The 12,471-nt window shown below is 37.1% G+C and overlaps 1 protein-coding gene across 4 annotated transcripts in view; it reads right to left on the bottom strand.

Annotated features, from left to right (window-relative positions):
* Positions 1 to 219: 219 nt before the first annotated feature.
* Positions 220 to 12,471, bottom strand: part of LOC110371997 (collagen alpha-2(I) chain) — a 103,520-nt gene continuing 91,268 nt past the window's right edge. For 3 of the 4 annotated variants that reach the window (XM_064036856.1, XM_064036854.1, XM_064036853.1), the window contains 21 exons: positions 12,233 to 12,275; positions 11,750 to 12,081; positions 11,473 to 11,538; positions 11,266 to 11,388; positions 10,905 to 11,099; positions 10,525 to 10,683; positions 10,318 to 10,435; positions 10,101 to 10,175; positions 7,590 to 7,651; positions 7,264 to 7,443; positions 6,901 to 7,035; positions 6,676 to 6,762; positions 6,393 to 6,600; positions 6,181 to 6,260; positions 5,572 to 5,664; positions 4,997 to 5,218; positions 4,517 to 4,674; positions 2,530 to 2,709; positions 1,920 to 2,069; positions 1,489 to 1,578; positions 220 to 1,283 (listed from right to left, as the gene is read on the bottom strand). In XM_064036856.1, the coding sequence (XP_063892926.1) occupies positions 1,247 to 1,283; positions 1,489 to 1,578; positions 1,920 to 2,069; positions 2,530 to 2,709; positions 4,517 to 4,674; positions 4,997 to 5,218; positions 5,572 to 5,664; positions 6,181 to 6,260; positions 6,393 to 6,600; positions 6,676 to 6,762; positions 6,901 to 7,035; positions 7,264 to 7,443; positions 7,590 to 7,651; positions 10,101 to 10,175; positions 10,318 to 10,435; positions 10,525 to 10,683; positions 10,905 to 11,099; positions 11,266 to 11,388; positions 11,473 to 11,538; positions 11,750 to 12,081; positions 12,233 to 12,275 (2,793 nt within the window). In that variant the 3' untranslated portion in view covers positions 220 to 1,246. The remainder of the gene's footprint in view (positions 1,284 to 1,488; positions 1,579 to 1,919; positions 2,070 to 2,529; positions 2,710 to 4,516; positions 4,675 to 4,996; positions 5,219 to 5,571; positions 5,665 to 6,180; positions 6,261 to 6,392; positions 6,601 to 6,675; positions 6,763 to 6,900; positions 7,036 to 7,263; positions 7,444 to 7,589; positions 7,652 to 10,100; positions 10,176 to 10,317; positions 10,436 to 10,524; positions 10,684 to 10,904; positions 11,100 to 11,265; positions 11,389 to 11,472; positions 11,539 to 11,749; positions 12,082 to 12,232; positions 12,276 to 12,471) is intronic. The other variant, XM_064036855.1, reaches the window with a different exon arrangement.

Here is a 12,471-nt window from a genome sequence, read left to right on the forward strand (position 1 = left end):
AAAGCGTATTATAATGTTAAAATTGGTACAATTTGTTTGTTTACACATTTCTGAAACAAAGATAAGCAACACCTCTGAGACGAAAAAATATAAAATACTTACCTACTTTAGGTGTACTGCTTGAATGTTCTAAGCTCGGCTTTATACAAAGTTTATTTATTTATAACGGTATTTAATTAGTCTAAAGAGGGGTTTAGAACATCAATGAAACCACAGTACCTAATTAAAAATTTTAACAGTTTTATTTTGTTAATTATTTTCTTGTATAACGACGACATTATTATGGCACAGATTAAAATTAAACATAAATAATATCTAATGACTAAAATTGGAAAAGTAATTGCTTATTTTATCGAAAGTCTAAAATTTTACGTATTTCTTTTTCATTTGATCCAAAATATTTTTGGCAAATTACTAAGCCTAAATTAGATTAGTCTAATATTTAATTTTGTGGGAAATAATTGATACATTTTTGGTGACTAACCAACCTCTCGAGTGTGAGGGCGCGGGTTCGAATCCAGGTCAGGCAAGTACCAATGCAACTATTCTAAGTTTGTATGTACTTTCTAAGTATATCTTAGACACCAATGGCTGATAAAAGGTGAAGGAAAACATCTTGAGGAAACCTGGACTATATAGTCTGAAATCATCAACCCGCATTGAGCAAGCGTGGTGATTAATGCTCAATCCTTCTCCGTGTGAGAGGAGGCCTGTGCCCAGCAGTGGGACGATAAAAAGGCTGTAACTGAACTGGTGACTATGAATAGCACTTTATTTCTTCATTTATATTCATGGGACTTTAAAAACCTGCATATCTTTCCTCTGGACATGGGTACATCATGTTTAGTCCCAACTATATGAAATTTCAATGAGTCTAGCAACTACGACCAATTCATAAATCAATTAGAATAACATTCTTATTATAAGAATACTCGCTCCTTATATACTAAGTTTTCTTACAATATCATGAAATTAAATGCTTAATTTTGTTCAAAATGCTCTCGAAATAAGATGTGCTACCTAAATCTACTATTTACAAATCGGTGAAAATACATTACAGAGAAAAATTTAAAATCTTATTTTAATTGAGTATTATTTTTTAAACAATACTTTTTGTAAGTAATTGGTGGTCTGATATTTGTAACTACAATATAAATAAGGTGATATTAATTTTGCAACCCAATCGAAGTGATCTAACAAGAATTATTGTTTTCATACTTAAAATTAAAAGGACTTCCTAATTTTGTCAATTCAATAAACTATGCCGCCGGCGTCGGTGACGTCTGCAAGAAAAAGCAATACATAATTAAGTAAACATATTGATGCATATAAATATATGGATGCAAAAGTTTTTAATATGTAAGTTTTAAGTCACTTATTGGACGTGACGTGCACTTGGAGAGGCCTATGTCCAGCAGTGGACTGCTATAGGCTGATGATGATGATGATGATGATGAAGTCACTTATTTGTCAAATTATTATACTTACAGCCTCCGTCTTCGTCGAGTGCCTGATGATATACCTCTATACGCTTCTACTTCTATACAAAGTACTATAAATTTACTATCACAGGGATATCTGAAACAAATGAATATTATGTTATAACTACAGAAAAAAAGGTACTTTTGACATGGGTACTTAAGCACTTTCTTCGAAATGACTATGAAATTATTTACTCGCATATACAGTAACCAGAACAATGCGTGTGGTTCACGAAATATTTCGTGCAATTTAAGTGAATTCGCAATAGTTTTGTTACATTTTGTTATATATGTTTAAAAAATGTTTTGTTGGTATATTACCTATATTGTATCAAATAATTTAAAGTGTTCATGCCATATAAGTTATATCTAAGTCCAGTTACTGCTATTGCATTGGGTATATCCTGTAATACTAGTAAGTAAATTTAATATACTTACACTTCTTGGTTAAGTATTTTACTATTGCTTAGATGTGATGCGTGCCCGTAGTAATATTTGGACCCGCTGTGCCAGTTGTTACAATTTCTGGTCAGGTTCGCTGACCCCTGACCATTGTTCACGCTGCCATGCCAAACCGTTTTATTTGGCCTGAAATTACAACAATAATATAAGATCAGTTATATGAGAACAATATTTTAAGATAAGTTGGAAGATGTATTTACTTAGTCCTAAAATAATATACGCCATGAAAACAAACATTTACGCTGTATTATAGACAGTAAAGTAACAGAAATAATCAAGAATATTTTATTGGAGTGTTTCTGTATGAGATATTTAATAGACCCCTACAAGAAGTCATGTGACATGATTATCCCAGAAAGGAGTTTATAATAGTCTGAGTTGATCAAAGAGTTCTCAACCAATGAAACCAGGTTCCATTAAAGCCAACACAACTTTTTTTTAACTGTCCTACTGTTACATCTCTCGATCCTTTGATTGTCCCCATCAATCAGGGTTGTACGCGTCCAGGTCGTCACGCCATTTTTAACACGCTTATTTCATTTTCACTCCCTCAACATAAGTAAACAGGTAAAATAATAAAACATACCAATTTGAATCTATTAAAACACTCTTCCAATTGAAGCTGTAGATTGCTGATAGATTATCGAATTCTGCTCCACTGCCGTCGAAAATACTCTCCCAAGATTTAAACAGTAGGTATTCGTTCAGGTTAACCACTGGCACTTTCCAATCCGCTTTGCTAACTAAGCTTTTGAGGTTTTGGTCACTGTGGAAGAATAGTTAACGTTAATTTTACGATGACTTATATGGCCTGGCCTGTATTTTATAATGGCTATAGAAGATTTAAGAAACTTATTATCGCTTGTTTTGATCTTATTGTCTTATTGTTTCATGTCTCATGCACAGAAAAAAGGGTATTACCAATCACCAAGTTGGTTTAAGAGGGATTCCCGATTTCAGACTCAAAAGAACATGATTAAAAGTGGACTATTTTTATTTTGAAATTTATTTTGTGAACGCTTGAAGAGGTTTGTTGTTTGACCATCACAGATGTAAGAAGAAGAAAGAAAATCAGTTTAATTGCGCAAAATATAAGACGCATAAATGCCCCTAACAAAATGAGCATAATATGGATAAAAAGATAAAAAGAACATAACACAAATTTAAGGGAAAATATGCGTCCTAAAGCGCGCAATACGGCCCTCGCTCAGCATAATGCTGCGACCCGAAACGAGATAGAGTCCCAGCGCTGGTTTTCAGCGATAGCCGGTGCTACCGCGATGACGTCAACCGGTGGAACTAATGTATAAAATAAATAAATAAAAAATACCTACTTAACTTTGCATGAATATTGTGATTTGTGTTGTGATGTGAACAATGTGAACTTGTGTAGTGGGTGGATGCATAGTGTGTTTTCGGAAGAGGAGATTGACAGTGTAATATTTGACCACAGATAATACATATAATACGGGTTTGACCATAGTAATATAGGTTTTGACAATGACAGATGACAGCAAGTGAAAAAGTCAACAAGAAGAAAAAAAACAATTAAATAGTATAATATCAACAATGAACAACATTTGGAAATTAATATAAATTATATTCGTATAAGTGGGTTGGAAGTATTATATAATAATTATAACCTGGAGAAATTCTCATAATTTGAGAAGGTGAGAAGCAGAGGAAGAACATCAAGCCCAGACACAGCTTAACTCCAATAGAAGATTGGATTTCAAAGCAGCCCACACTGAAGGAGATTCCTGAACCAGAGCAAGTATGCCATGACCCATGAGGTATGAAATAATTTTCATGTGCTATGATTGATTTGTTCTAATAATAGTGTTTTTTTTAGTTGATATTTAAATGAGCCTTTTGTTTTCAGGCCTCGCAATGGTGGAGGGAGGTCATTCCAACAGTGTGTGGCCGCAAACTTGAAAGACCCTCTGAAAGCTGTAGTACGATGCATCGGAACAACAAGAGGACAAACAATGGACCGAATACCATGCTTTAGCTGGTTATGTTTCCATGTTAGCTTTTTGTAGAGATAATTCGGTTTTTCCGTTCTAATTGTGCCGAACAGTAAACTAGCCAAATGTAGCCTCCTCCTAGCAGCCATTTTTAACAAGTTAAGTTCGTTAATGAATGGTGTTACATGACTTCTGCGAGGAATATTTACACAGAAACGAGCACAAGCATTTTGGATCCGCTGGATGACATGTACAGTTTTTGAAAGAAGGCATGGTCCATATACTACATCACAATAATTTAACTTTGATAGAATAAGACTGTCTACAAGTTGTTTGCGCAAGGGAATAGCCAGGTATCTTCTTATTCCATATAAAACCTTTAACCTATAAAAACAGTTGCTAATATGACGAAGGACATTGCTAATATGAGACTCAAAACGCAGCTCGGGATCCATGATCAACCCAAGATTGCAAGCCTGTTCCACTCTCTCAATTCTCTCACCCATGATTACTAGTGCAGGATTGGCTGACAAAATTGAACGCACGATGAGATGTGGCAAGTAAATGAAGTTACGATACAGTGTTTTTAACTTCTGCATTACTTACCTTGAAGCCAAGAATGCTCTGAAGGTTGCATTATGACTGAATAAGATTCCTTGTTCATAACAAAGCTGGTCGGCAGCTTCCCGCCCCTCTTTTTTATTATTACGTTTATTATAGGATATCTTTCCTGAATAAGGCTCATTGAGTGCCGCCAATCGAATCTGAAATTGAAACACGGAATGCTTATTGACGTATATACTCTTAAAACAGCTTGCATGCATATCTAAAGAAAAAAAATTAAGTTAAATATGGCAATGAAAGATACGGTCTTAAGAAGAGTAATATTTAGAGTCTAATACGTGATGTTCGAACAACCATTCATCATCATATCGATTTATGATCCCGAACAAAATATCGACCAACTTAAAGTTTGCAGTGGGCCTAAGAGCATCAGTCTCTTTAATATTATTCTATTCAGTTTGCACCTATTTCTTTAATCTAACGTTTGCACATATACTTTGAAAACTAAAAATAGATACTTACAAACTTCTTAACATGCTTCTTTCGAGGTGGCTTATGAATTTTACTTTCTGGAGGTAGTCTGTACGGGGCTGTGGGTGATGGCAATGGTTTGTAAGTGGTAGTGGGATACGATGAAGGTGGTACGTGCGTACCGGCCGATGAAAGAGGCGGCAAGTACGTAGTGGTGGGCGAGTCTAACTGTAAGTTCGGTGATGGTAAACTCGTGTCCATAAATGATGACATCTGGAAAAGTATGAATAATAAAGCATTAGTTTATAACAATTTGTTGATAAATAGTGGTGATATAATATAACATCATTAGTCTTTTTACCGTCCCACTCCTGGGCACAGGCATTCTTTCACATAGAGAAGGATTCAGCGTTAATCACCACGTTTGCTCAATGCAGGTCATGAGTTCAGTCTGAGTAAGTTTTCCTCAAAATGTTTTCCTTTACGACATAGTATCGTCGTATTCAAGTTCTTAGCAATATTCTGCGTTTATGAAAGGATAGCTTTTCTGCATACATACTCTAAAAGTATACCTAGAAGTTGAAGCAAGAAAACATTGCAAATTCAGGATCAATAAAGATATTTACCATAATATGTTTCCATCCATTTTCCACCCTGAGCAATAACAATTCTTCCTGTAAAACGTATGCTAGCGTGCCCACTGCAGTTTCTTCAGTTCTCTGCAAAAGGAAACCAATTATGTACATATATTTACCTATTGTTTAACTTAATGGAACTGTTCAAGAATAGAAATATTTCGCTTTGAATAGTTTCTGTTTTCTTATTTTGTTAGAGTTAGCTTGGTTTGATGTTTATTCTCGTATTACAAAGTTACAAATATGGAACCGATTTACTGATTGATAAAGGAATCACAGTTTGAAATATCATAACTGAGTGATTCGCATTTTTCGGGGATATCATAATTAGTTACAGTAAGGCGATTAACACACGGCACCGCGCACCGCCGCCGTAGGCGGTGAAGCGGATCTCATGTCGCATTGACCTATATTAAATCCGTTGATGCCTAACATACGTACACCGCCTGAACGCGCGTTCGAGCGGTGCTCTTTTCTTCGAGCGTCACCGCCCTCCGTGGCGGTGCGCGGTACCGTGTGATAATCGCCTAAGACAATCTTCGAATAACCGCAAAATTGTGATTCTTTAAACATATATTTGATTATGCAAAAATTAATTACCTTGATCAAAGCTCGTCTCGTTCTGTAAATAACAGTTTGGGCTGGAAAACCGTGGTCATCATCTCCCGGATCAGCTGGAACTAAAATTAAAATATAAGTAAAAACATATATTTCAATTTACGAACATAATAGTTTACATAACCAGTTATTTTCTCACAGATACACAAAAACACTTTAATTTTATTAGCGAGACATATTCAAATTATCTATACCTGGATTTATAAAAGAAACACCAGGTTCGCCTTTGGGTCCTCGGAAAGATAAACCAGGAGGTCCTGGGGGCCCGGGAGGACCAGGGGGTCCCATTATCGAAGCATGAGTCGAAGCTTCTATACACGTGCCTGGTGGCCCTTGAGGACCAATTGGTCCTTGCTTTCCAGGATCACCTGGAAGACCTCTATCTCCTTTGTCACCTTTTAACTGTGTAAAAAAATATTTTCGTAAATAGGTGTATAACTTGATATATGATTTTTTAGATATTGGTTAGTAACAAACCTTGTACAAATCGATTTTTGGAGCGCTCTCTCCTTTTTCACCCTTTTCACCAATTGTGCCATTATATCCCGATGGTCCCATAGGTCCCTAAAACAAAATTTTAGATTATAAACAAGAAGGTTACTTACAAGAAAACTTCATGATAAGATATACTTAGTTGGTCTAGTCTACAAAATGTCACTATTGAAAACTTTAGAACAGAAGGATGATTAAATTAGTTTTTACCACTGGGCCTGCAGGGCCGCGATCTCCTTTCGGTCCTCTGGGGCCAGTTGGGCCCCTCGCACCCAGTTGTCCTTTTTTTCCTGTTGGTCCTTGTGCACCCCTTATTCCTGGATGACCTCTATCACCTTTCGAACCCTGCATTGTTTAATTAATGGTGATCGGATTAAAACCGGATAAATAATATCAGCTATACTACAAAAATGTAAACACCGGTTGAACACTTGTCTAAAAAAATGTGTCTGCAAAACGGACCTTATAGCAACGTCATAATCTGCCATTTTCAGAAAAATGGTCAACAGACGGTAAGTTTTTATTTGACTTTAGTTAATTTCATACCAACAAGACAAAGATAACGTCAAATACCTTCAATAATGCTATTTGTGATGCAGGCACTTGACCAGCTGGGCCGGGTTCACCCCTGTCTCCTTTGCGTCCAGTCTTTCCCTCAGGACCAACGTCCCCTTTGATCCCTTGTGGACCATCTCTGCCGCCTTTCCCTGGTGGTCCTTGTATACCTGTATCTCCTTTGTCTCCCTTTTCACCCTACACAATAAATAGAACAAAAATACAGATTTGCACAATGCATAAAGTGTTAATATTTCAAGTAATAGGATAGATTGATTTTGGTGATTGGTTTAAAAATCCGAAGGCTACGTGCTTTCCTGATTTCAATTAGGGTATTGAAATACCTTGTCACCTCTTTCACCTCTGTCTCCTTTGTCGCCTCTCAGTTTTTCAGCTACGGCGGCGTCTGAAATAAGTCATATAATATAAATAGGTAGTGTTAGGACGAATTTGTAGATTTACCTATGTAGGTACGTTAGCACCAAACTCGAAATGAGTAAAGGAGATCATTCATTTCGTACCCAAAACTGAAAATGCCGGCCAGAGTAAAAAAATACTTGATTCTTGTAGAGAATAATGCCCTGAACATTTTTTACTATTACAAGAATCGTCTACAATTAACCCCCCGGCTGCTATCTGACTTTGAAAATACAAAAAAATCCCACAATGTTTGGAGCATTACATTACGGCCCCAAACTGGTGAAGCCCGCGGCTGCCTTCAAACGACTCCTGCCCAACCTGGGAAGTCATCAAACGACCCCCCTCCCGCTGTGGGGAAGTCAGACTCTTACTGACTAAAACCCATCATGGGGAAACCAGGGCCGGTTTAATTCTTTCGAACAATCCCGCAGCCCCGATAGGCTTTGTCCCGCAAAAATATCGTACGATTCTTGTCGAGGATGCCCTGAAGATTTTTTACAAATATAAGGAACCTCTTCGGTTAACCCCCAGGCTGCTGTTTGAGTTTAAAGTGGGAGAACCGTGAATAAAAAATCTATACTTGAATGTTATGGCAAATAACGTCCACAGTATTTTTTTTTAACCAACTTCCCAAAAAGGAGGAGGTTCTCAATTCGTCGGGATCTTTTTTTTATGTATGTTCACCGATTACTCGAAGACGCCTGAACCGATTTGCAATTTTGTTTTTTTTTTTTGATAGGGTATACCTTCCAGGTAGTCCCATAATCACCAGGTCAGGATCTGATGATGGAAACCCTGAGAAATCGAGGGCAACTTTCGAAATATACGTGTATAGGTTAAAAACTTGACAATGAGGTGTACGTCTGATAACACTATGCAACAGTGAAGGTTTGGAGCTGACCTGATGATGGAGACCGGAAAAGGTCGAGGGAACTCGACAACTGAATATGTAAACTACCTCGTGTTTGGGCTTATATTATTCGTATTAATGAGAACTTTCCACAAATGTGGATAGTGACAACTATGCTTGTCACTGAAAAGCCAAAAATAAAAAACTTTTTACAAAAAAAACACAGTGTCTAATGGATGTTCCTGAGTTTATACGCCACCGACTTCTAGGCCGATGCACCTAAGAATAGTTTTTTTTTTTTTTGCATTTCAGTGTTTTTGGGAGTCGGTTTTATTTTTTTGTTAACTGACCGAACGTCTACGATTACGGCCCCTGTTACACCGATTAGCTCCGATTAAATTCGAAAGAGTTACCGCGGCCTGGCTACATGGTCAGAAGGAACATGATGGGTTTAAATCAGTAAGTCTCCTCGGTGTGCACCAGGAGGGAGGTGGGAAAGGGCATATCGTAGACGTTCAATTAGTTAAAAAAATACTGTGGACGTATTTGTCGTAACATTTCTCAAGTATAGATTTTATATTCACTTTAAACTCAAATAGCAGTCTGGGGGTTAACGAAGACGTTCCTTATAAAAGTAAAAAATCGTCAGGGCATCTTTGACAAGAATCCTACGATATTTTTAGCGGGGACAAAGCCTATCGGGGCTGCGGGATTGTTCGAAAGAATTACCGCGGCCCTGGTTTCCCCATGATGGGTTTTAGCCAGTAAGAATCCAACTTCCCCACAGCGGAAGGGGGGTCATTTGATGACTTCCCAGGTTGGGCAGGAGTCCTTTGAAGGCAGCGGCTACCTTCTCGGGGGCCGTAATATAATGCTCCAAATATTGTGGGATTTTTTGCTATTTTCAAAGTCAAATAGCAGCCTGGGGGTTAATTGTAGACGATTCTTGTAGTAGTAAAAAATGTTCAGGGCATTATTCTCTACAAGAATCTACTATTTTTTTCTTCTGGCCGGCACTTTCATTTTTGGGTACAAAATGTTCGAGACTTGAATGATCTCCTTTGTGACAAGGTTGACAGTTATGTATTTCTGTGGCACCCTGACTTAAATGCGGTTTTTAAGACGATATGTGATTTAAAATTCAATTTTATAGTGGTAGTTTTTAGTTATTTTTCACCAAAATTGGGTCAGCTATTTTAAAGTTAGGCCTTCTTATTTTTCTTTCAAACAATTTTACAAAATGCTACATAAAAATCCCAATCGCACAACTGTGTGCACTTCACATTTGAAATCTCAATCCAAACACGTCCATTCACCCTGTCTCTTTATTTCTTCTAGAGATGAAAAAGGACTGCAATATGAGCATAACCAATACAATACAACGCCGACTCAGGATCAAAGCCAATAGAGCCGATAGTAGCAAAAAAATTTAGGGATTCAATCTACTTACGTTATTACATTTACGTGATCAGAATTTGTTTGATATTGAAATTTATTCAGGTTATCTAGTATGTCTGTAGAATGGAAAGGTCTAAATAAGCAGAAAATTATTCATATTTGAGAAGATTTGTGTGTTTGTACTTACTCTTGGCATCTAGGACTTCAGTTAGCGAAGCTGGTAGGCCGGCTAGACCAGGCGCGCCTTTATCTCCTCTTTCGCCTGAAACCAGGTATTAATTTAAAACAAAAATTAAATCCGCAAAATTTATGACATGGTGTCCTTTATTTCATGTTTTGATGACACTTAGACAATAGAATACTTGTTCAGTTCATTCTAAAAAGTTTCTAGTTTATGAACTCACCCTTTTCTCCATCTCTTCCTGGTCGGCCATGTTGTCCAGATTTGCCTGGCAATCCATCTATACCTGCTTCACCAATATCTCCTTTTTCACCTCTAGGACCTTGAATTCCTCTGTGTCCCTAACAAGAAAAATACATGGAGCATTTAAGATTTATTGTTTTTATACACATAGCGGACGTGAGTTCTTGTGTATTTTTTTAAATCTTACCTCATCACCTTTTGGTCCCCGTTCACCGACTTCTCCTTTAGGTCCAACCTCACCCCGATCACCCTTTGGCCCTATAACACCAGGTGGTCCAATGGGCCCGACTTCACCCCTTTCTCCAGGTATTATGACGGTTCTTGATTTTATCTCATCTTCTGTTTCCTGTCAAAGTTACTTCTGAGATTTTTGTATGGTAATACTACACTACGAATTATAATAATATTATACATTTACTCATTAGTTAATATATTAGTCCAAGAATATGAATTTAGAATACATCTAAATTGCTTGTTTGATTGGCACACCGTTAGAGGGCAGGAACATTATTGAATAAATTGGTTTTTATTATGTTGATGATAAATATAAACAAAATTAAAAATCACCATACGAATTTCACCCGGTGGTCCCCTCTCTCCTTTTGGTCCCCTTTCACCCGGAGCTCCTTTCATGCCTTCATTTCCTGGTTCTCCTTTTTGCCCAACGGCTCCATCGCTTCCTGGTAGTCCGTCATCACCCCTCTCTCCTCTATCGCCTTTTAGACCCTCAGGTCCCCTTTTGCCTTCAGGTCCCATTTTACCCTGATACAAAATCAAACATCTTTATTGTTACCCAAACATTAAATGATTATTTTATCATGTATTTTGTTATTTTATATTTTTGTCATGCAATAGAACATATTAAGCTGTTTTCTTTGTAAGTAAAGGAACATATATAGTTACAGTTTCACCTGGTACTGGTACTTACAGTTTCACCTGGTGGGCCAGCTCTGCCATCGTAACCTGGTGGGCCTCTTTCACCAACGGGGCCTTTCATTTCAGGCATTTTAAGAAGCAGAGTTGATACAACTTCTTCAGAACATTGGCATACCTAATGAAATATATGAAGTTAGTTTCAAGACAGCGAGGAACGCCTGTTGTAACACAATGGAATGTAAATTTATTTCATTCTTACGCCTTTGTCTCCTTTTAATCCAAACGCGCCTTCCAAACCACGTAGTCCTCGCGGTCCAAGATCGCCCTGCGAAAAGTCGTAAATAAAATATATACATATATACCTGCTATTACAAACCAAAATACGCTTTAAACAAACTTTTACTCTTAAGTGGCAAAATTAAACGTACAATAAGAGAAAGTCGGTCTTACAGTTATGAATTGATTAAAAAACTCTATAATCTTATTCAAAGTAATCGATTATGACTAGAATTACTAGTAAAAGGATGTATACTCACTTTAGGTCCAATTTCACCTTTGTCACCTTTAGCTCCTTTTAGTCCCGGTATTCCATCCTCACCCATGTCTCCACGCAACCCATCTTTGCCACTCAAGCCTTCTATTCCCTTTTCACCGTCAATACCCTTTTGGCCCACCTCTCCTTTTTGCCCCACCTCTCCTTTCTGACCCATTTCCCCTTTTTGACCGACTTCCCCTTTTTGCCCAACCTCGCCTTTTGGTCCCACTTCACCCTTCTGGCCTAATTCCCCTTTTTGACCTACTTCACCCTTTTGTCCTACTGCTCCTTTTTGCCCCACTTCACCCTTAACTCCTTTTTCAGGAAATATGTCTGTAATATAAATTAAACACATGTTTTTTGTATCTTCTGAATTTGAAACTGTTAGAGTTTTTCGTATTATGCCAAACAAAAAATAAAAATATATATTATAGAGGATTTTAGTTTTGTAGAGGTAAGGTTATATTCTACTATAGTTGTTTACCTGGTATATCAGGAGGTGTCGTCGGCGGTTCTGACTCTCCTAGCTGTTAAAAATAATAAAAAAACTTTAAACTAGGTACACTAAAAAAAAAAGTAAAATTAGAGGTCTTACAATATCCGTTGGGCTGTTTTCAAAAGTGAATTTAAAGATATAACGATACTTTAATATAAATAATACAAAAATTTACTTGTTAGTTATAAAATTTGAACAGAACAGTTTATGAATTATTTTGTTTGCCA

Source organism: Helicoverpa armigera, chromosome 11 (genome assembly GCF_030705265.1).
Source record: "Helicoverpa armigera isolate CAAS_96S chromosome 11, ASM3070526v1, whole genome shotgun sequence".
In the NCBI taxonomy this organism is placed as follows: Eukaryota; Metazoa; Arthropoda; class Insecta; order Lepidoptera; family Noctuidae; genus Helicoverpa; species Helicoverpa armigera.